This window comes from Pistacia vera, unplaced genomic scaffold (assembly GCF_008641045.1).
Source record: "Pistacia vera cultivar Batoury unplaced genomic scaffold, PisVer_v2 Contig117, whole genome shotgun sequence".
Lineage (NCBI taxonomy): Eukaryota > Viridiplantae > Streptophyta > Magnoliopsida > Sapindales > Anacardiaceae > Pistacia > Pistacia vera.
Window position 1 is genome coordinate 213031 of NW_022195215.1, and position 22476 is coordinate 235506.

The window sequence follows — 22476 nt, forward strand, 5'->3', positions numbered from 1 at the left end:
GACTTGGAAATGGGCCTATCCAATTAGGATTAGAGAATATTATTTATCCCCCGTTCTTTTGCGAAGTGATTTTAGCCCCTATCTAATTGTCTTCACACCCCATGGCCCATTTCGAAGCCGCTTTATATAGCAAACAAACTTTTAAGCATCAAAAGACTACTCTTCGTTTCAAAAAAAAAGCCTCTTTATATAGCAAACAAACTTCTAAGCATCAAAAGACTACTCTTCGTTTCAAAAGTTATCTTTACGTACACCTTTCTATAAGAATGTGGAGGCTAAAGGTTTCAGAAGGCGGGAAAGATCCATACATATTCAGCACAAACAACTTTGCCGGAAGGCAGACATGGGAGTTTGATCCTGAAGCAGGCTCTTCTGAGGAGAGAAGTGAGGTTGAAGAAGCTCGCAAAAATTTCCACAAGAATCGTTTTAAAACCAAGCCTTGTTCAGATCTCCTTTGGCAATTCCAGGTACATCTTTATTTATAAATAAAAAATTTTGCTCAACTTTTATTTTGTTTTAATACATTTGATGTATTGCAGTTTCTTAGAGAAAAGAAATTCAAACAGACGATTCCTCAAGTGAAGGTTGAAGATGGAGAAGAGATCACTTATGAAATTGCTACAGCCGCATTGATGAGGGCAGTCAGATTGTTAACAGCTCTGCAAGCTAGTGATGGCCACTGGCCTGCTGTCAATACGGGCCCATTGTTTTACCATACTCCATTTGTAATTGCTCTTTGCTCTCCCTACTGCATGAATTAATGCACTAACAGTATTTCTGCTAACAGTACCTTTATTTTACTGTTTATGCAGGTTATGTGTCTATACATTACAGGATATCTCAATGTTATATTATCTCCTGAACACTGCAGAGAGATGCTTCGTTATATATACTGTCATCAGGTACATATTAATTTTATTCGTGAATATATCCTTTATCATTTCTCTAATTGTTTTTTAAATAATGAATTAAAATTAAAACCTAATTAATAAAATTCATTCTCAATTACAAATTAAATGTTAGATATTGCAAAATCTAAACATATATTATTATTATGAAGAATTTTACAATTTGAGAAGGATAAAAAAATAATTTAGTCTGTAAAATTAGAGACCTTACATATTTTATAAAAATTACATCCACAATATATATTACAAATCTAGAAAATATCTACTTCGAGTAAACTAAAAAAATCCATTAAAGTAACAACAACAAAAAATCTCTTTATATGGTCCCCCGGATTTGTATTTTTTATGGAACAGATATAAAATATTAATTAATTTAATTTATAAAGTAAAATTAATTGTGCATGTGACAGAATGAAGATGGTGGATGGGGATTACACATTGAGAGTCACAGCACAATGTTTTGTACTGTTTTCAACTACATTTGCATGCGTTTACTTGGGGAAGGACCTGATGGTGGTGAAGATAATGCTTGTGCAAGAGCAAGAAAATGGATTCTCGATCATGGCAGTGCAACATCAATTTCATCTTGGGGAAAGACTTGGCTTGCTGTATGATTCTATTAAGTTGCTGATAAGATTAATCTATATATTTTTATCTTCAAATAATTAATCAAAATTCTTTTCGCAGATACTCGGTGTGTATGAATGGTCTGGATGCAACCCTATGCCCCCAGAATTTTGGTCATTTCCTTCTTTTCTTCCCATCCATCCAGGTTTGAAAAATAATTCATTTATTTAGTTGACTTTTTTTATATTCACACATCAATTCATTCTGATTAAAAAAAGAAAAAGAAAAACATGAACATTATTATTAATTACTCTCTAACTCTTCACAGATTTATTTATTTTTAATTTTGAATATTTCAGCAAAATTGCTTAGTCATTGTCGGCTTACTTATATGCCAATGTCATATTTATATGGGAAAAGATTTGTTGGTCCAATCACACCTCTCATTTTACAATTGAGAGAAGAACTCTACAATGAGCCTTTCAATAACATAAATTGGAGCAAAATGCGGCATTTATGTGCAAAGGTATTTTTTATTTATTATTTATTATTATTATTTTATGTATGTTCCTTAGAATTCTATTATAATTGAAAAGAGGAAAAATGATAATAAATTTAACATTGTTTTCGTAGGAGGATGTCTACTATCCCCGTACTTTGATACAAACTGTGCTATGGGATGTTCTTCACACAACTGCGGAGCCTATTTTAACCAGTTGGCCCTTTAAAAAGTTTAGAGAAAAGACTCTCCAAATAACCATGAACCACATTCACTATGAAGATGAGGCCAGTCGATACATTACCATTGGTTGTGTTGAAAAGGTATGGCATTGCAAAGTTTTGAAGTTTAGGCGCCTAAAATATTTATGCTTTTTCTGAGACTGATGCGTTACATAATGTGAACAGGCGCTATTTATGCTTGCTTGTTGGGTTGAAGATCCTAATGGAGAACATTTTAAGAAGCACCTAGCAAGGATCCAAGATTACTTCTGGATTTCCGAAGACGGACTAAATATTACAGTATAAAAGCTTCAATCTCTGTCTTTGTTAATTAATGCAAAACAAAAGCTTATTTTCTTCATTTTTTTTCTTGCTGAATCAAAAGCATTTTCAGTAGAAGTTGTAAAGATATCACAGTATTTTCCCAATTCTTAAAGTTTCAATTTGTTGATGCGTGATTCTAACACCAACTAATCGACACGTGCGCAACGTTGATTGGTCAAGAAACACACGTGATTATGGATAGAGAATACGAAATGAATGCAATGAGAGCTTATAAAGTGGTTCGGATGCTAAGGTAGCAAGTCCTACGTCCACTGATTTGTATTAATATGGTGGGTCAGGTCGCAAAAGCGGACTGACTTATAAATGATTGGGAAAAGTAAATACAAAGTTAGAGAGAGAGAGAGTTCAAGGGTAAAATGGCCAAATCCCCCTAATGAAGGGGTCTTCCCCTTTTTATATCAAGTTGAATGCGTGTAATCATCATTAAATCCTTGGGTTGGTGTGAATGTCAGGACATAATCCGGCTTTATGTCTCATTGCCCATTTCCCAAGCTGATTTCATGCGATTTGGAGCAGGGAAATGGACACGTGGGAGCTCCACGGCGCTTGGCAGGCCTGACGTGCGCTTACCATTCTGACGGGAGCAGGTCACGCTTCATCACGTGACTCTCCACGTCAGCCCTTGATTTCCCAGGCATAACAGAAGTCCCCTAGTTTTTAAGGTTTGAGGATCGAACCTTGGAAACTAAGTCATGCTGCGATTGGAGGTTCTGGTAATTTCGACCTGAATGGGAGAAGCTCGGGACAGGGCCTTTGGCGAACACGACCTCGCACAATTCTTTGCCTAAACAACGTGACAATCATCATCCTAGCGACCTGGATTCATCGGGCGTTCCTCACCGCGCCTTGGGTTGGAAATTCAATGAACTTGTTTCTGTGCTGTCAGGCGCTCTGCATGTGTTAAAGCGTTTGGCAGGCGCATTAAATGCGTTGTGTGCTGACCCGACGTTGTTTTGACAGCATTAATTGCACGACATATTTGAAATGATGACCCTCATCACAGCATTGAATGCGACGTGGGGCGCATTTATTGCGGAGAGAGAGAGAAGGCTGTTGTTTCGGTTCCGAGAGGTGGTAACCGTTGATTCGTAGTCCATATTAAAACCTTTCAGATGATGCCACCAGAATCCCTTTTACCTCTAGCGAAAAATCTTTGCAAACCGGAAGCTCTTCTTTTCCGATTGGCATCCCTCCGGCGTCCAAAACAAGATCCGTCCTCGGTCACGCGCTTCAGAAGGTAAGGTCCTTTTCCTTCTCTCTTTTTTTTTGTTTGGTTGGTGGGTAATGGCGTTGGGTCTCCCGGTGTTTCACCAGAGACGCGACACCGTAGTCGGATTTGAGTCGTGGGTGGCGGCTCGAGTTACTGTTAGGGTTTAAGGAATTTGTCCCCTGCTGCCGCGCGGGACAACATGCGATGGCTAAAATGACCTTGTCTATCGGTGTTGCAGACTCTGGAATGGAACCGTCAACGTCCAGACCCGAGGAAGGAACCAGTTCATCTTTGTGGGACGTTCCCGTGGACGCATCCCTTGATGTCTTCTCGGTTCTCACCCGAGAAGAGTTCGATAGGATAAAAAAGCAGTTCGACGTCCGCGCAGAGGTGTTCCTCAACAACACCCGGTCGTCACAGCATCCTTCCGATGGCCTTGCTGCGATCTCCGAAGAGATCTTCAAGGGTGGAGGGATGATTCCCTTCCATCCTTTCATCAGGTCGGTCCTGGATCACTTCGGGATCGCACTGATGCAGTTGACGCCAAACGCGTATGTCATCGCCGTCGCGATGTACATCGCGTGCTGCGAGAGTGGCTTGGGCGAGCCAACGGAGGTGGAACTCGATATCGCCTACTATCTTAAAAAGAGTAGGGACAAGGATTCGTATTACTTGTCTCGGCAACCTACCATCGCCGATGGGATACATAGCTATCCCAGCAAGGCGGGGGCCTACGAGACAAAATTCTTCTTTTTCTGCTATGACGGCTACTGCCGCTTTTAGAAACCAAGTAGGTTCTTCTTCGCTAGGTTCATTGTCTGTTCGCATGCTTTATCATAACGACCTTCCTTCTTTTGCAGTTAATAGAACAACCAGCCAAGACCTGCTTGACGACCCGAACAGGCTCGTGTCTTTTGGAGTCCTTCTCGAGGAAAGCCGGGACGCGAGGAAGCTCATGACAACCGCGAACTTGCGGAAGTACGATTTTATCAGTAACAACGTGTCTTTAGAGCCCCTAGAAGGTAAGTTACACTGATTCCCTTCTGGTCGCAGAATAATTTTGTTTACTAATGTACTTGTATGTAGCAATTATGCCTCTGAAGGAGTCCGAGCAGCCTCGCCGAGCACCGTTCGTCTTCCCTCGATCGAGGAGAGAGAGAGCGGTCGAAGTTGCTCGTCCCATTCCTGCACAACCGATGCGATCAGCCGCACCTTCCCAGCCCCATCCTGTGCAAGAAGTGACCACGATAGAACAGGTCGCTCAGGCACCACCTGCTCGCCCAAGGCGGAAGGCTCCGGCCCAGAGGTCGAAGAAAAGGAAGCAGATTCAGGTCGACGAGTCAGAGACCGAATCTGAGGAAGAACCCTTGAGGTCGCGATAGGACTCAAGGAGGTTGGGCAAAGAACCTGTGAACGAGGTGATCGCTGTCGACAAGGCGAAGGACGCACCAGTGCTGGACTCATTGGGGAGCCTGCCCGAATACCTGTAACTGATAGTCTATTCTCTGCTCGAGTATGGGCTATCGGAGTCATATGATGAGTTCGCTGATACGGGCGACGACCTGATGACCACGTCGTTCCAGCATCTAAGCAAGGTAAACGAACTGCTCTTAAAGCTTCATTCTAATTCATTTCTAATTCATTTCTTGCTCGCAGGCTTTGCTTGCGATGAGGATGTCTATGGAGAAGACTTGACTGGGGGCCGCGAAGGGGGCAAGCGACCTAAAGGATGAGGTCGCGAAGCTCAAGCAGAGCCTGGAGTCCGTCGAAGCGGAAACAACGCAAGCATTCGAAGCGGCAAACAGGTACCTGAACCAAAAGGATGCTGCTTTGCGAACAGTGGACTTCCAAAAGGCGGAGCTTAAACGACGTGCGGAGGAAGTAAAGGAGCTTCAAAGGACAACCGTTAGGCTCTCTAAGAAGGTCGAAGAGAAGGACCAGGAGATCCAGACGACCTCCATATGGGCTCAGCTAGCTGAACAAGAAAGAGAGGCCTCCGAAAAGGAGAGGCAAGCTCTTGAGGCCGAACTCTAGGAGAGTCGGGAAAAAATCGCTTCATTGACTGAAGAAATGCGGATCCAGTCAGAGGAGGTTAAGGATAAGGCCGTCGACTGGGAGATCGGGTCTATTTATTCCCTGCGATCAAAGAACCCAGATCTGGACATTTTCGACCTCCCGGAGGGGTGGCAAGAGACCTTGCGAATTCTGACGGAGGAAGATGATCAAGCAGTAGCGGCCACCCGACGATCTGACCAGGCAAAGGGTTCTGGTCCTGCTTCTTAGGATCCCCCCGACCAGCCATAATGTAACGAGTCTGACTCCATTGAGATTGGGTCTTAATTTTTGTTTGTACATAAATGAAAATACGTTTTGCTTTCAATTGCTGTTCGCTTTTTCATACATAAGTACAGTTTACAATTCAGTTTTACATGGCAATATTACATACGAATTCTTACACGCGAACAGAATACATGCGAACTGTTTCCAGTGAACAAAATAATACTTTTCAAAGAGGAAACTAACAAAAACTAATTTGAGAGCTGAGTTCGAGATTACTGATAGTATGGCCGGAGGTGCTCGGCATTCCAAGCTCGGGGTACTTTGGAACCGTTCAATCTTTTGAGATGGTAAGTCCCCGATCTGATCACCTTGTAGACCTGGTACGGTCCTTCCCAGTTAGGTCCTAGTACCCCTGCACTTGGCTCTCTGGTCCCAAGGAGAACTTCCTTTAGCACAAGGTCCCCGACCTGGAAGTTTCTTCGCTTGACCTTTGAATCGAAAAACCTCTTTGCCCGCTGCTGCTAGGCTGCTATCCTTAGCGAAGCCTTGCTACGGTGCTCTTCAACGAGATCCAAACTTGCCCTCATAAGTGCTTCGTTTTCAACCTCGTCGTACAAGTCTCTCCAAAGAGAACCAGTTCCCACCTCTACAGGAATCATTACTTCGCAGCCATAGGCTAGCGAAAAAGGGGTTTCTGATGTGGAAGTTCTTGGAGTTGTCCTGTACGCCCATAAGACTTCGGGGAGATCATCAGCCCAATTTCCTTTAGCTGCCCCAAGTTTGGCCTTTAGAGTGTGCTTGATGGTCTTGTTGACAGCTTCAACTTGGCCATTTGCTTGCGGTCTGGCGACTGAGGCGAATTTTTTATGGATGCCCAGCTTGTCATAGAACTGCTTGAACTCCTCGTTATCGAATTGCTTTCCATTATCCGAGATAAGGGTGTGAGGAATTCCGTAGCGGCACACTATGTTCTTGAAAACGAAGTCTTTCAGCTTTCTGATCGTGATCGCGGCCAGCGGTTCAGCTTCCACCCATTTTGTGAAATAATCTACCGCGACCACGTCATACTTGACCCCTCCTTTTTTGACTGGCATGGGACCGATAAGGTCGATCCCCCACATGGAAAATGGCCAGGGGCTAGACATCGTTATCAGCTCGTGCTAGGGGGCTCGCGGAATGTTCGCGAACCGCTGGCACTTGTCACATTTCTTGATAAAATTGTGCGTATCTTCTTGGATCCGGGGCCAATAATATCCCTAATGAACAACCTTGTTCGCAAGAGATCGAGCAGCTGTGTGATTACCGCAGATTCCTTCGTGAATTTCCCTTATGATGTAGTCAGCTTCTTCACTGGTTACACGTCGGAGGAGAGGGGCACTGAATCCTCTCCTGTACAGCTGGTCCTCGATGAGTGTGTAACAAGTAGATCTTGCTCGCACGACCCTTGCCTCGACCTTGTCGTCTGGCAAGGTCCCATCCTTGAGGTATTGGAAAATAGGAGTCATCCAGGAATCCGGTTGAGTCACATTTATGGCTTGTTCGGTTGAGCTGATAGTTGGAGCATCCATGAAACGAACAGGAATGTTGTCTGGAGCCTTTGAGTCCAATGATGAGGTTATCTTTACTAAGGCGTCCGCTATAGAATTGCTATCTCTGGGGATCTGAGTGATTTCAAAGTGCTTAAACGACTCAAAAGCGGTCTTAGCTTCTTTCAGGTAGCGGACCATGTTCTCTTCTTTGACTTGGTATTCCCCTAAAATTTGGTTGACGACCAGCATGGAGTCGCTGTAAATGCTGATCGCGGTTGCACCCATTTCTTTGGCAAGTCGCAACCCGACGAGTAGGGCTTCATACTCTGCCTCATTGTTGGTCGCCTTAAACCCGAATCGGAGAAATACCATGAATTCGAGCACCTTCGGGGCTTACAAGGAGAAGACCTGCACCGGCTCTTTTCCTGTTCGATGACCCATCGACGTAGAGGTTCCAGGTCGACAGGTTCTGAATACTTTCTTGCACGACTTCGCTAGGCTGTTGCTCGCTTGGGAGATAGGAAAATTCTGAGATGAAGTCTGCAACAGCTTGCCCTTTAATGGTCGATCTGGGCTTGTACTTCAGGTCGAACTGGCTCAATTCCATGGCCCATTTGAGCAGTTTACCCGAGGCTTCTGGTTTCTGGAGGACCTGCTTGAGGGGGTAATTAGTCATTACGTTGATTGTATGGGCATGGAAGTAAGGTCGCAGCTTTCTGGACGCGATCAGCAGAGCAAAGGCTAGTTGCTCCATTTTCGGATACCGCATCTCGGCATCTGATAGACGCTTGCTTGCATAATACACTGGCCACTGCGCCTTTTCCTCTTCCCACACTAAAGCTGCACTGACCGTGAACTAAGAGACGGACAAGTAGATGAGCAGGATTTCCTGTGGAAGAGGCCTAGAGAGGAGAGGTGGCTTCCCTATGCGTTCTTTTATACTCTGGAATGCCTGTTCGCATTCGGGAGTCCATTCGAATTTCTTGTTGGCCTTCAAAACATTGAAAAATGGTAAGCAACAGTCTGTTAATCTCGATATGAAGAGACTAAGTATCGCTTTCCGCCCATTTAGACTCATGACCTGCTTTTTATTGGTCGGGCTCTCCATATTGAGCAGAGCTTGAATCTTCTCGGGGTTTATTTCTATGCCCTGCTGATTAACCGTGTACCCTAGGAACTTTCCTGACGATACCCCGAACAAACGCTTGAGAGGGTTTAGCTCTATTCTGTACAATCGGAGGATGTCAAACATCTCAGCGAGATGTGCAATGTGTTCTGAGGTGACCTGGGATTTGACTAGCATTTCGTCCACATAGACCTCCATTGTCTTCTCGATCTGGTCGGAGAACATTCGGTTGACCAACCTCTGATAGGTCGCACCAGTATTCTTGAGGCCGAAAGGCATAACTTTGTAACAGTATAGCCCCCGGTCCGTAATGAAGGATGTATGCTCCTCATCTGGCCCATACATCAGGATTTGATTGTATCCCGAGTATGCATCCATGAAGCTTAACAGCTCGTGCCCTGAGGTGGCATCAACGAGCTGGTCGATCCTCGGCAGAGGGAAGCTGTCTTTCGAGCAAGCCTTGTTGAGGTCGCTGAAATCAACGCAGGTCCGCCACTTGCCGTTTGGCTTCTTTACCAGGACCGGGTTGGCAACCTAGGTCGGGTATAGCGCCTCTCGAATGGATCCATTTCAGAGGAGGTTTTCCACTTCTGATTTTAGTGCGGCGTACCGCTCCGGATCCATCGTTCATCTTTTTTGGCAAACCGGTTTGGCTTCACTGCTGATGTTTAACGAATGGCAAATAATGTCCAGGCTGATCCCGACCATATCTGCATGCAACAAGGCAAACATGTCAATGTTTTCCCTTAAGAAGCTTATCAGCTCGGAGGCGAGCTGAGGGTTGAGACAGCTTCCAATCCTTAACACTCGGCTCGGCTCTTCTGGATCAACCGAAACTTCGGACAGATCCTCAACTGGGCCGCTAGAAGGGATTTCTTGGATCCGCGGATCTATGTTATCCTCCGCTGGACCAGGCTGTGGCTCGATCCGACTGATCGCCATAGCCTGGCGAGGCACACATTGCGAAATGCCCTTTCCTTTATCTACCATCTGCACCGCTTTTACGTAGCATTCGCGAGATGCGCTTTACGATCCGCTCACTTCCTCGATCCCCGTTGGAGTGGGGAACTTCATCTTGAGGTGATATATGGAAGTGACTGCCTTGAAGCTTCTCAACAGAGGTCACCCCAAGATTCCATTAAAGGCCGATGGGCAGTCCACGACCAAAAATTCGACAACCCTAGTCACCTCGTCGTAGTCGCCAAGTGTGACTGGTAGCTGGATCGTTCCTTTGGGGATCAGGTGGTCCCCTATAAAACCGTAAAGAGTTATCGAGGCGGGCTTCAGGTCAGCCTCGTTTGGGTTCATTCTATCGAAAGCGGTCTTGAACAGGATGTTCACAGCGCTTCTGTTGTCCACAAGCATTTTGCAAACATTATGGCACCCTATCAGGGGCGTGATCACCAGGGCGTCCTCGTGAGGATGGTGCAAGCGAGCTGCTTCCTTTTCGCAGAAGGTGATCAGCTCCTCCTTTCGAGCCTTTTGTGGTCGCTGCGAAGTGTTCATTACTCTGATCGGGTCGTGATATGCTTCGCAAGCGTACCTTTCTTGCGCTCCTCGTGTGTTTCCTGCGAGGTGCGGGCCTTCAAAGATTATATTAGCGCTACTGTATCTGCTGCGATCACGGGGCTTTTTCTTTTGCTCCCCTTGGCTCTCTTTTGGAGAGTCATCAATATACTCCTTGAAGTGCCCTTTTTTAATGAGCTCTTCGATTGCCTGCTTTAGGGCTCGGCATTCATCAGTGTGATGCCCGTTATCCCGATGGTAACGGTAGTATTTTTTGCTGTTTCTGGCCGTAGCAGGAGTTTTCATTGGTTCCGGCTCACCGAGCAGGCTGGCCTCCTCGGATTTGTCAAGGATTGCAGATATGGACACGTTCAGTGGAGTGTATTGAGCTCTGTCCCGGTCGCGACGAGGAACAGGAGCATAGGACTTTTTGTGCTCGTAACAGGGTTTCTTCCCTTTTCGCTGATCATCAATGTCTCCTTTGCGATCAACTCTCTTATTTTCTCCCTGACCAGACATACTGCTCGAAGTGCCGTGATTACGACAGCGGAGTGCCGCCAATGAATTCTCTATTTGGAGATATTTTTCTGCAAGATTGTAAAATCTGGTGAGGGAAACATCGTCTCAGCCTGCAGTTCTTTCCACAGGTTGGTTTGCGGGCGAACTCCAGCAATTATAAGTGTTCGGATGGACTCTTCTGGAGCGTGAGCCACCTTGTCGAGTTCCCTGTGGAAACAGTCGATGTAAGATTGCAGGGATTCGTCTCTTTCTTGCCTTATGTTGCTGAGGTAGCTCAAAGACATCGAAAACTTCCAATTTGCTTGGAAATGCCATAGGAACGTCGTGCTCATCTGAGGCCACGAACTGATCGATCCCGCTGGGAGCGACCTTAACCACTGCTTGGCGTGAGAAGTGAGAAGTGAGCATCACGGCCAAACAACGACATTTTGCAAGGTCTGAAACCTGGTGGAGTTCCATGAGGTCGTTGAACTCATACAAATGATCCTGTGGGTCATGGTTCCCATCAAACGGTCGCATGTCGGGCATTCTGAACCCTAGTGGGAGTGGAGCAGCTAGCACTTCGGGAGAGAAAAGGGATGTAGAGGCGACCTGGCCCTGTTCGTTTTGCTGCTTCCTTAACCTATCCAGAGCTTGCTGTAGCTCCTCAATTTGTGGTAATGGAGCCAATTGGGGGTTGCTTTCACCCATGCGAGTCCGGCCTTCGCGATTACGGTTCAGGAAAGTCCAGAGGTCGGATTCCTCTTCGCCTCGGCCGACATTTTCAGTCGCACTCGACACAAGCTGGCTAGAGACGTGTGAAGGCGATGGATTACGCGGGGCGTTTTCATGACCCTCGCGGTGGTACGAACCACCTCGGGAGGTGTGGGGGCCACCCGCATGATAACGATTGGGATCGTTCTGCTGGCGGTGACAGGAATCATTGCGCCCGGCATTTTTGCTTGGGTTCGCCCGCAACGTGGCATGGGACAGCTCGGGATTCACTTTTTCGCCGAGTCTCAGCTTTGCTGGCACCCTGCTCGGGGCACGATTTGTGTTCGCTGGTCCTTGGGAGCCCGTAGGCTTACCTTTTGCCACTTGCTTACCCTTACATCTACGCGCTACAGTGCTCGCGGCATAGGCTATTTCCCTTTCCCGCGCTTTCGCGAGACCTACAGGCGTCTTTGGCGGTTGCACCGCCCCAGCTGTTGTAGATGACATGCCTTGGTCCAAACGGTCCAGCCTCTGGTTGACCGTCTGGAGAGTATTGTCGAACCTCTCCAGGTCGCTTCTGATGGCGGGGTCGAGTTGCGAAGCTGCCAGGATATCTGATGAGAATGCAAAATGTCATATTTACCCCCCTTAATGCCTAGTGTTTTATACCTATTTGCTGCCTAAAATGTACTGATTTTTATTCTATTTTGACTTAGGAAGCAAATGGGAGCTTTAATTGCAAAACGGAACTAATTAAGTGAATTTGGATAGTTTTGACGTTGTTTCGTATTTTGGGCATAAATCTCTCATCTGAGCTCTGATTGAGATGATTCAAGATGCTGTAGAACGCTAAGAAATATATCTACAACTTTTATGTTTTGAGTTTGGAGAGATAATGTAAAACCCCCCTCGAGTCAGGTATCCTCTGAATATCCCTCAAAGAGAATCCCGAGGATACATGTCTGGAGAACGAGTTGTATTTAGAAAAAATCTGTATAAGGATAATAATAATAATATCCAAAACATGCATATAAAATGTCACGCAGGATCCAAACTTATAATTTACAAACTTTAAGAAATTACACAATCAAAACAATTTAAGGGGGGAAGCTTCCAGAGGTAATTCACAAATATTTATCATTTACATTATTTATATCAAGATAAAAACATCTAGATGACAATAAATCATTTCCCCTCACGTGTAGTCCTGCTGTCTCTAGCATCCCTGCTTCTAGTCTACCTGCAAAGCAATCAACAATGAAAGGGTGAGCGCTAATCGCTCAGTAAGGAATGATCTGTTTCATTCTAAATATACTATTTGATCTTTATTTAAACTATTGTTAACACACCACTACCTTTTACATCTAGGTGTGCTTCCCTTTCTTACTAATTCTTATGCTTTCATCATTTTATCCATGGCTATATAAACATCAATGTGACACATATAAATGAGTATGTAAACATAGTACACACACATCACATATCATGACATAACATCTAAAATCATCTAACATGAGTAAAATCATCTCATGATGTAAATAACATCATAACTCCTGTAATGCAACTAAATGCATATGAACATAACGCTAGCCGATCGGACTTTTCTTAGCATCTAAGCACTTCATACATCTTGCCTCAAGTTCATCTAGAGTTCATCATTGGAAGCGTGCTTATGTGTTATTTAACATCAAAGCATTTATTTATCTTTTCTCTCATCTAGCCTCAAATTCATCTAGAGCTCATATCATCGGGAGGCATGCTTACGCGTTATTTAGCATCTAAAGCATATGTTCATCATTCCTCAATCAGAATACGAGGATATGCTAACGCGTTAAATAGCATCTAAAGCATATATTCATCTAGCCTCAAATTCATCTAGAGTCATATCATCGAGAGGCATGCTTACACGTTATTTAGCATCTAAAGCATATATTCATCTTTCCTCAAAAGTATACGAGGATATGCTTACGTGTTTTCCATCATGTCTATATGCATCTCTATCATGTCTATTTGCATCTCTAAATCTTATGGCATGTAAATACATATTTGGTGAGCTTAATACTTTTAATTCATCTATGGATTATCAATCCATTTACATTACCTCTTGCTCACATACATCATCTTAAAACATGTATTACATTGCAACTTCATGCCATTTCATAACATTAATCATGTATTAACATCATGACCATGTATATCTTTCAAATATCATCTAACTGATGGGTAAACAAGTACAAGGCATACTACAAGAATACATTAATAATCAATTCATAATCATAAGAATTGATTATGTAAATCTTAAACTTTAATAACCAGTTTATGCTTCAGGCCATTTTCCATCCTTTTCTCAAACGAATTGGCTCTTGGCATATACATAAAAGTTATAGGTCTGTGTCTTAGCTTTTAATTCTTCAAGAATCATCTCATTTCGATTTTTATAACTCAAGTTATGGTCAAAATACTGAGCAGGGTTAACAAAACCCTAAGCCCACTAAATCCGAATTTTCATATTTACTATGCCACAACAATTCCTATTAACATTAACCAATAGGTTAACTTATGGGTCAAATAAACCTCCCCTAATAGGCTTTAACATCTTAAAGGAAGTGTAAAATCTCATTCCCATAACACCATTATTGCTATAACATTGTAAGAATGCAAACAACACATCAACACTTCTAATAGCAACCATTCAACACCATGTGGCCTCCATACTACAAGTTTTGCCACCAATCAGCATCTACACTTCATTTTCTTCAATCAAACATAACAACTCATAAAACATAAATAGCCATAACTTCATGTATAATGAATTCAAGGCAATAAGAGAATAAATAAGTTCAAATACACTTGCCATCAACTAATTCTATGCCTTAAAGCTTTAATTAAGGTTTCATAAAAATCTACAAACCCTAGCATAAACCCTAAAGTCATGGGAGGTTCTTCCTTACCTTAAACCCTTCTAATTGAAGATCCAAGGCTCCTATCTTGTTCTTCTTGAAAAATTATGCAAAACTCTGAAAACCTAGAGAAAGAAAGCTTGTTTCATGGAAGATTTGAGAGAAAATGGAAGAAATGTTGAAGAAAGGCTCTCTCCTTTGGCTTGAACGAATTTCATCTCATTTATAGGAAAAAATTTCATTTATTTTCCAAAATTATGCAATGGCCCAATTATTAATGTATAACTCATAAGTCCTTATTCTTCATATAAGGGCATTTTGGTCATTTCACACTAGACATAATTATTACTTATTAATGCCATTAAATGCAATGAAGCCTACTCATCCTTGACTTTTTTTCAATGCTATCCATAGGCAAAATAACCATTTTACCCCTAAGCCTCTCTATGATAATTGATTCATACCGTTCCAAATGAATTGACTATTTTGCCCTTAATTAGATTTTATGCTTTTTAACATAAAATTAACATTAAAGGACTAATTGAGTTAGGAACATACCTTTGATATCTTGGGTATTACAGATAATTGCTGTATCAAGGTTGTAATTGGGCTTGAAGTGACACATCTGCACTGCCGATGTTCTGGAACATTCTGCCTTGTAATGCAAGTCTAAGAGGCAGTTTATTATTGGAAGATTTGAAGACATGTGGCACACGAGTTACAGCTGGACACCACTTTTCTATTTATTTTAAGACTTTATTGTATTTTCAATAATGAGAATCAGATTAGGATAATTGATCTAGGATATAGAATATTTTAGGAGATTGAGTTGAATTCAAACACTTGAATTAGATTTTGTGAAGGGAGATCAGAGGAGGTTTTGGTGGACCCACGCCTCTCTCTGGTCTTCTCTGAACTTTTGCTCTATAATCCAGTGATGGCCATGAGAGGCTGATTTGATAACTTGGTCGAAGTAAACGGAAGCCTCAGAATCGATAAACTGTGAGATCTAATATATTTTCTTTGTGTTCAATTTTCGTGTTTGAGTATTGGATGTTTTTCTATGCCTAATTTTATGATTGTTTCGTTTAATTACTAGGAGGCCTACTAGTTTATTAATTGTTGCAATTTACTGCTAAGTTAGATATCAAATCCGTAATTGTTTGATCCCAACTTGCAAAGCAATTAGGGTTAGTAATTTGCGGCGTCAGGAATTTAATCACTACGAAGAACATTCAACTAAATTAAATACAACACGCTTGTGTTTGTGTGTTTAGCTTCATCGATCTCTCTAATTCTTAAGGCTGCCACTAGATTAAATCTTGGCGCTTGTCTAGGGTTGTTTGGGGTAAGATTAATAGGATCGCTTGTTTCCTGATTAATTACAATTAAGGAGAGATAAGAAATTAGTTCCAACGGTGAATATTCAATGGGTGAATTGATATCCTCGCATCAATGATCAGTTGTAAGATTCCGATGGTGGATGTTGACGGAGACCAGTTTCGTTATATTAATTGATTTCGAATGAACGTTTTTTTTGTTTTTGGTTTGCTAAGAACGTTTCCTGTTTTACACAGAACCCCCCAACCTTGTTCACATAACAGCAAATTCAGCTAGACACTCTTCGTGGGATCAACCTTGACTTACAATACTACGTGTATTTTTAGGTTTAATTCGGGTGCCTACGACAGCACACCAGATTTTGGCGCCGTTGCCGGGGACTGATTCTAGTTGATTTTTTGTTTTGTATTGGTTGTGATTTTTCTTGTTTTGTTTTTATTTTTATTTTCTAGAAAAAAATATATTTTGGCAGTACTGTTCACAGCAGGAATTTTGGTGGAATTGAGAGTGGTGTGAGTACCTGTCGAAGAAAACGAAATTCTGCACAGGACTAGTCAATCTGTTAAGGATTCACTAGCCCCACCCTCTCGAGGCCAAAAAACGTTGTTTGATAGGGTTTTTGGCTGTTTTTGTGTTCTGGTCAATTTTTATTTTTTTTTGTTTTCTTTTATGGGATTTTTTGTTTTATGACCAGGTCTCTATCTTGGTGATTTAACATTCGATCCGGAAATAAAGACCACTCTGCGCAAGTTAAGAAAGGAAGTTCGGAGAGATTTTGAGGAAAGCAATTCTGATTTAGAAGAGGAAGACGTCATGGCTGGAAATCGGACTTTGAAAGAGCTTGCTGCCCCTCATTTGAATCAAGCATTTATGCATAACTTTTCCTGTTTTAGATGCTGTACTACTTTTGAATTGAAATCTGGACTAATACATCTCTTGCCCAGTTTTCATGGTCTTGCAGGTGAAGACCCTCACAAGCATCTAAAGGAGCTTCATGTGGTTTGCACGAGTATGAAACCTAGGGGGTGACCGAGGAGCAAATCAAATTAAGAGCCTTCCCGTTTTCTTTGAAGGATGCGGCTAAGGATTGGCTCATTATCTACCCTCCGGAACACAACCACATGGAATGAGACGAAGAGATTATTTTTGGAGAATACTTCCCAGCTCGAGGGCGGCAAACATTCGGAAAGAAATTTGTGGTATAAGGCAGCACAACGGAGAGTCCTTACATGATATTGGGAGCGTTTTAGAAATTGTGTGCAAGCTGCTCCCATCATCAGATTAGTGATCAGTTATACCAATATTTCTATGAGGGCCTTACATATACTGATAGGAGCATGATTGATGCTGCAAGTGGAGGAGCGTTGGTGGATAAGACTCCCGAGGCCACGAGAACTTTGATTGCAAATATTGCAGCCAATCTCAACAGTTTGGCAGTAGGCTTGACCTTCCATCTAGGCGTGATAATGAGGTAAATATTTCTTCCCTAGAACAACAAATCTCGAGTCTAACTTCTCTTGTTGTCAAATGGTTGTAGGAACATGCAACAGTGAAGGCTTGCAGGATTTGTTCGGTAGTAGGGCATCCAACTGACATGTGCCCAACTCTTCAAGAGGAGCCTGTTGAGCAAGTGAATGCAGCAGGTGGTTTCCCTCGACAACCGCAAAGGAAGTATGATCCTTATTCTAGCCATATAACCCTGGATGGAGGGATCACCCTAATCTTGGCTATGGGAATTAACAAATGAGTCAGCCCTACCCTCAAAACGCCCCAAATTACCAGCAGTATAAGCAGCCATACCCCTAGACAAAAACGGACCAAACTGCTAATTCTGGTATGCTTTAGAAGATATTGTTAAGTCTCTTGCTACTAACACTTTGCAATTTCAACAGGAGACGAGAGCCAGCGTTCAAAGTTTAGAGAATCAAATGGGGGAGATGGCAACCGCAATCAGTAAGCTGGAGGCACAAAGTTCAGGGAGAATCCTTCTCAAACGGTGATAAATCCAAGAGAAAATGTAAGTGCGATTGTCTTGAGAAGTGGTAAAGAGGCTGAGATTCAACAAAGGAGCCCTACATCGTCGAAGGAAGAAAGAAAAGAGAAAGATGTAGTTGTAGACAACAACGTTCCCAACGACGATAGTGTTCCTAAGCGTAAGTTTCCGCCTTTGTCTGAGTATAAACCCGTACCACCTTTTCCTCAAGCTTTAGCAGAATCCAGAAAAGATGAGCAGAACAGAGATATGTATGAGACTTTTCGTAGATGCGAGGTAAATATTCCACTTTTAGATGTATTAAACAAGTACCTCGTTATGCTAAATTCTTGAAGGAATTGTGTACACTTAAGAGAGGAAACAGAAAATAAGGGGTGTGAAAAGGTGAGAGTGGGAGAAAATGTTTCTGCAGTAATTCAGAGAAAACTTCCAGCGAAAACTTCCAGCGAAATGCAAGGATCCGGTAGTTTACTATCCCTTGTACGATAGGTAACATAGGTTTGAGAAGGCCATGTTAGATTTAGGAGCTTCTATCAATGTCATGCCATATTCCAATATGCTTCTTTGAAACTTGGACCTTGAATAAAAATAGTGTTGTAATTCAATTAGCTGATGGATCTAATGCTTACCAGGGTGTAGTTGAGGATGTTTTGGTACAAGTTAATGGCTTAATTTTCCCTACTGATTTCTATGTACTGATATGGAAAATGGAGGTCAATTTACCCCTATTTTGTTAGGAAGACCTTTCTTAAAAACATCCAAGACTAAGATTGATGTTCATAGTGGCATACTTACCATGGAATTTGATGGTGAAATTGTTAAGTTTGACATTATGATGCCGTGAAATATCTGATGATGATGATGATGATCATGTTTATTCTATTGATGTGGTTGATTCTTTAGCACAGGAAGTTTTTGAACTGATGGAAAAGATGGATGGGAGTTGCCGTTAGTAAGCATCTTGAGGAAGAGAATGAGGAGTTAGCTTTTAGTACTGATTTGCAGGAAACGATTGCAGCATGGAATGATTCTCCAAAGTTACGTAGCAACAGTCGGGTAACGTTCCGTATTGCATTACCAATTCTAACGGAGAGCCTTTACCTTCTGTTTTGCAGGCCCCGTTCCAGATTTGAAGCCTCTCCCTAGTTGCCTCAAGAATGTGTTCCTGGGAGATGGTAGAATGTTACTTAGTGCATTGCAAGAACAAAAGCCTTGAGTCGAGCCAACGACAATAAACAAAGGCGCGTTGGGAGGCAACCCAAGGGAAGTTTGTTTTCTTTTCTTGCATTAATTTTGGTTATTTTTGCCTTTCTTTGCATTTCATCTTCCATTGGGGACAATGTCAGTTTTAAGTGTGGGGGAGGGGATTTAGGTTGATTTAGGTTGTGTTTAATTAGTGTTGATTAGGTTTTGTTAGGTTTTGTTTTTAGTGTTTAAAAAAAAAAAAAAAAATCTGCCTAGTTTAAGGGTAATCGGCTGGAAACCAAAACCCGCCTTAAAAACTGCCTAGCAGTACTTGGCAACTCGGGTATAACAACGCCACGTACACTTAAACGAAATTCCCCCGCATTTGTTTTTAGGAAGGTTTTTGCTTTAAGTCATGTCTTTGAACGTCTAGTGATGCATGAAATAGTAACTTGACTTTGTTGTTGAGCCTATTCCTTGACTTAGGATGTTAGCAATCTTTCATAAAATAGAGTCAATCATATTTGAATCTTGTAGTTTGAAATAATATGTCTTGAGAAGTTGTGTAGACTTGGTGACGAAGCATGATTGAGGAGTGTATAACAGCCCTTAAAAGAAAAAGAAAAAAATTGTTTCTCTTAAGCTAGTCCTAAATTTGGGTTTAAGCAAATAGGAAAAAGAAAAGAAAGGTATGTGGTGAGTCGAGATGGAGCGTAAAACGCACTCACTCATAAACACAACCATGAAATGAGATGGAGCATAAAATGCACTCATTCTTTTTCAAACAGAAAAAAAAAAAAAAGAGAAAAAAAAATTGTATCCTTAGTTTGCTACCCAGTTTGTAGTAGTAAAGAGAAACAGTAAAAGAAAAATTGAGAGGTGAGGTGTACACGAAGTTGTGTGATTAGTTTCTGTTTGCATTGACTAATTGAGAGTAATTGGAAAATGATGAAGAGAGATGAATGTCATTAACTCTACTTATTTTATTTTGCTGCTTCCAAGTTAGGTATGAATATGCATGGATTAAATACTGGTTCTTATGCATCATGTTAATGTTCTGATATAACTTGAGATGATGGGGTGCGGATTGACTGGAGTGTAGTGTTTGTTTGAATGTTTGCCCGAGGAAGTGCAAAAGCTAAGTGTGGGGAATTTGATGAGAATGCAAAATGTCATATTTACCCCCTTAATGCCTAGTCTTTTATACCTATTTGCTGCCTAAATGTACTGATTTTTATTCTATTTTGATTAGGAAGCAAAGGGAGCGTTAATTGCAAAACGGAACCAATTAAGTGAATTGGACAGTTTTGATGTTGTTTGTATTTGGGAATAACTCTCTCATTCAGCTCCGATTGAGATGATTCAAAATGCTGTAGAACGCTAAGAAATATATCTACAACTTTTATGTTTTGAGTTTAGAGAGATAATTGCTGTATCAAGGTGTAATTGGGCTTGAAGTTGACACATCTGCACTGCCGATGGCTGGAACATTCTGCTTGTAATGCAAGTCTAAGAGGCAGTTATATTGGAAGATTTGAAGACATGTGGCACACGAGTTACAGCTGGACACATCACTTTCCTATTTTTATTTTTAAGACTTTATTGTATTTTCAATTAATGAGAATCAGATTAGGATAATTGATTCTAGGATATTAGAATATTTTAGGAGAGATGAGTGAATTCAAACACTTGAATTAGATTTTTGTGAAGGGAGACAAGGAGGTTTGGTGGACCCACGCCTCTCTCTGGTCTTCTCTGAACTTTTGCTCTATAATCCAGTGATGGCCATGAGAGGCTGATTTTGATAACTTGGTCGAAGTAAACGGAAGCCTCAGAATCGATAAACTGTGAGATCTAATATATTTTTCTTTTGTGTTCAATTTTCGTGTTTGAGTATTGGATGTTTTTCTATGCCTAATTTTATGATTGTTTGTTTAATTACTAGGGAGGCCTACTAGTTTATTAATTGTTGCAATTTATGCTAAGTTAGATATCAAATCCGTAATTGTTTGATCCCTCAACTTGCAAAGCAATTGGGTAGTAATTTGCGCGTCAGGAATATAACCTTACGAAGAACATTCAACTAAATTAAATACAACCGCTTGTGTTGTGTTGTTTAGCTTCATCGATCTCTCTAATTCTTAAGGCTGCCAATAGATTAAATCTTGAGCGCTTGTCTAGGGTTGTTTAGGGGTAAGATTAATTAGGATCGCTGTTTCCGATAATTACAATTAAGGAGAGATAAGAAATTAGTTCCAACGGTGAATATTCAATGTGTGAATTGATTATCCTCGATCAATGATCAGTTGTAAGATTCCGATGGTGGATGTTGACGGAGACCAAGTTTCGTTAATTAATTGATTTCGAATTGAACTGTTTTTTTTGTTTTGGTTTTTGCTAGAAAGTTTCTGTTTTACACAGAACCCCCCAACCTTGTTCACATAACAGCAAATTCAGCTAGACACTCTTCGTGGGATCGACCCTGACTTACACTACTACGTGTATTTTTAGTTTTAATTCTAGCTGCACGATAGCACACCAATACCCCGTAGTATTTTACGAAACTGAAGTACCCTGGAGGGGGTATCCCCTTGGGTCAAGGGGACTCCTCAGTGCGTTGATTAGCTTGCTCAGGTTCAGATTGGCGGGCCATTGTTGCTGTAGGACCAGTAGGTTGAGGATTCTCCGAGAAGGGTAGACACTAAATCAGGGCCCTCCTTCTAGCGCCAAACTGTTGATGCGTGATTCTAACACCAACTAATCGACACGTGCGCAACGTGATTGGTCAAGAAACACACGTGATTATGGATAGAGAATACGAAATAAATGCAATGAGAGCTTTTAAAGTGGTTGGGTGCTAAGGTAGCTACGTCCACTGATTTGTATTAATATGGTGGGTCAGGTCGCAAAAGGATTGACTTACAAATGATTGGGAACAGTAAATACAAAGTTAGAGAGAGAGAGAGTTCAAGGGTAAAATGGCCGAACCCCCTAATGAAGGGGTCTTCCCCTTTTTATATCAAGTTGAATGCGTGTAATCATCATTAAATCCTTGGGTTGGTGTGAATGTCAGGACATAATCCGGCTTTACGTCTTATTGCCCATTTCCCAAGCTGATTTCAGCGATTTGGAGCAGGAAAATGGACACGTGGGAGCCCATGGCGCTTGGCAGGCCTGACGTGCACTTACCGTTCTGACGGGAGTAGGTCACGCTTCATCACGTGACTCTCCACGTCAGCCCTTGATTTCCCAGGCTAACACCGTTCATTTATACGCAGAGGTTTGGTAGTCAAACATGGGATTCTGCATTCACTGTTCAAGCTTTACTTGCTACCATCTCATCGATGAAATCAGACCAGTGATGATGAAAGCACATGACTTCATTAAGAAATCTCAGGTTTCAATATTAACTCCTATAAATATATGTACAAAAACAATGTTTTTTTTTTTTTTTTAATGAAATGTTAAATAATCTTCATGTTGCACAAAATCTTGCAGATATTGAATAATCCTGGGCAGTGGCGGACCCAGGATTTTTGTTGAGGGGGGGCCTCCGCGGCTCCGCCGTTGTTTGTAACTCACTATTGAAAACTTAAAAAAAACCATTAAACCTAAGCAAAGAAAATAATACAATATCAAGAAGCGAAAGAAAAT

At 42.0% G+C, this 22476-nt stretch overlaps 1 protein-coding gene across 2 annotated transcripts; it reads left to right on the forward strand.

Annotated features, from left to right (window-relative positions):
* The first annotated feature begins 211 nt into the window (after window positions 1-211).
* Window positions 212-22213, forward strand: LOC116105746 (beta-amyrin synthase-like). Of its 2 annotated transcripts, XM_031392162.1 has the most exons (9): window positions 212-467; window positions 540-725; window positions 813-902; window positions 1319-1516; window positions 1596-1680; window positions 1835-2001; window positions 2109-2297; window positions 2382-2495; window positions 22101-22213. In XM_031392162.1, the coding sequence occupies exons 1-9, from the start codon at window positions 267-269 to the stop codon at window positions 22182-22184; spliced, it is 1314 nt and encodes a 437-aa protein (XP_031248022.1). In that variant the 5' UTR covers window positions 212-266; the 3' UTR covers window positions 22185-22213. The 2 variants fall into 2 exon arrangements, with proteins under 2 accessions (XP_031248022.1, XP_031248026.1); XM_031392166.1 differs by lacking the exon at window positions 22101-22213 and having other exon boundaries at window positions 2382-2501.
* The last annotated feature ends 263 nt before the right edge of the window (window positions 22214-22476 follow it).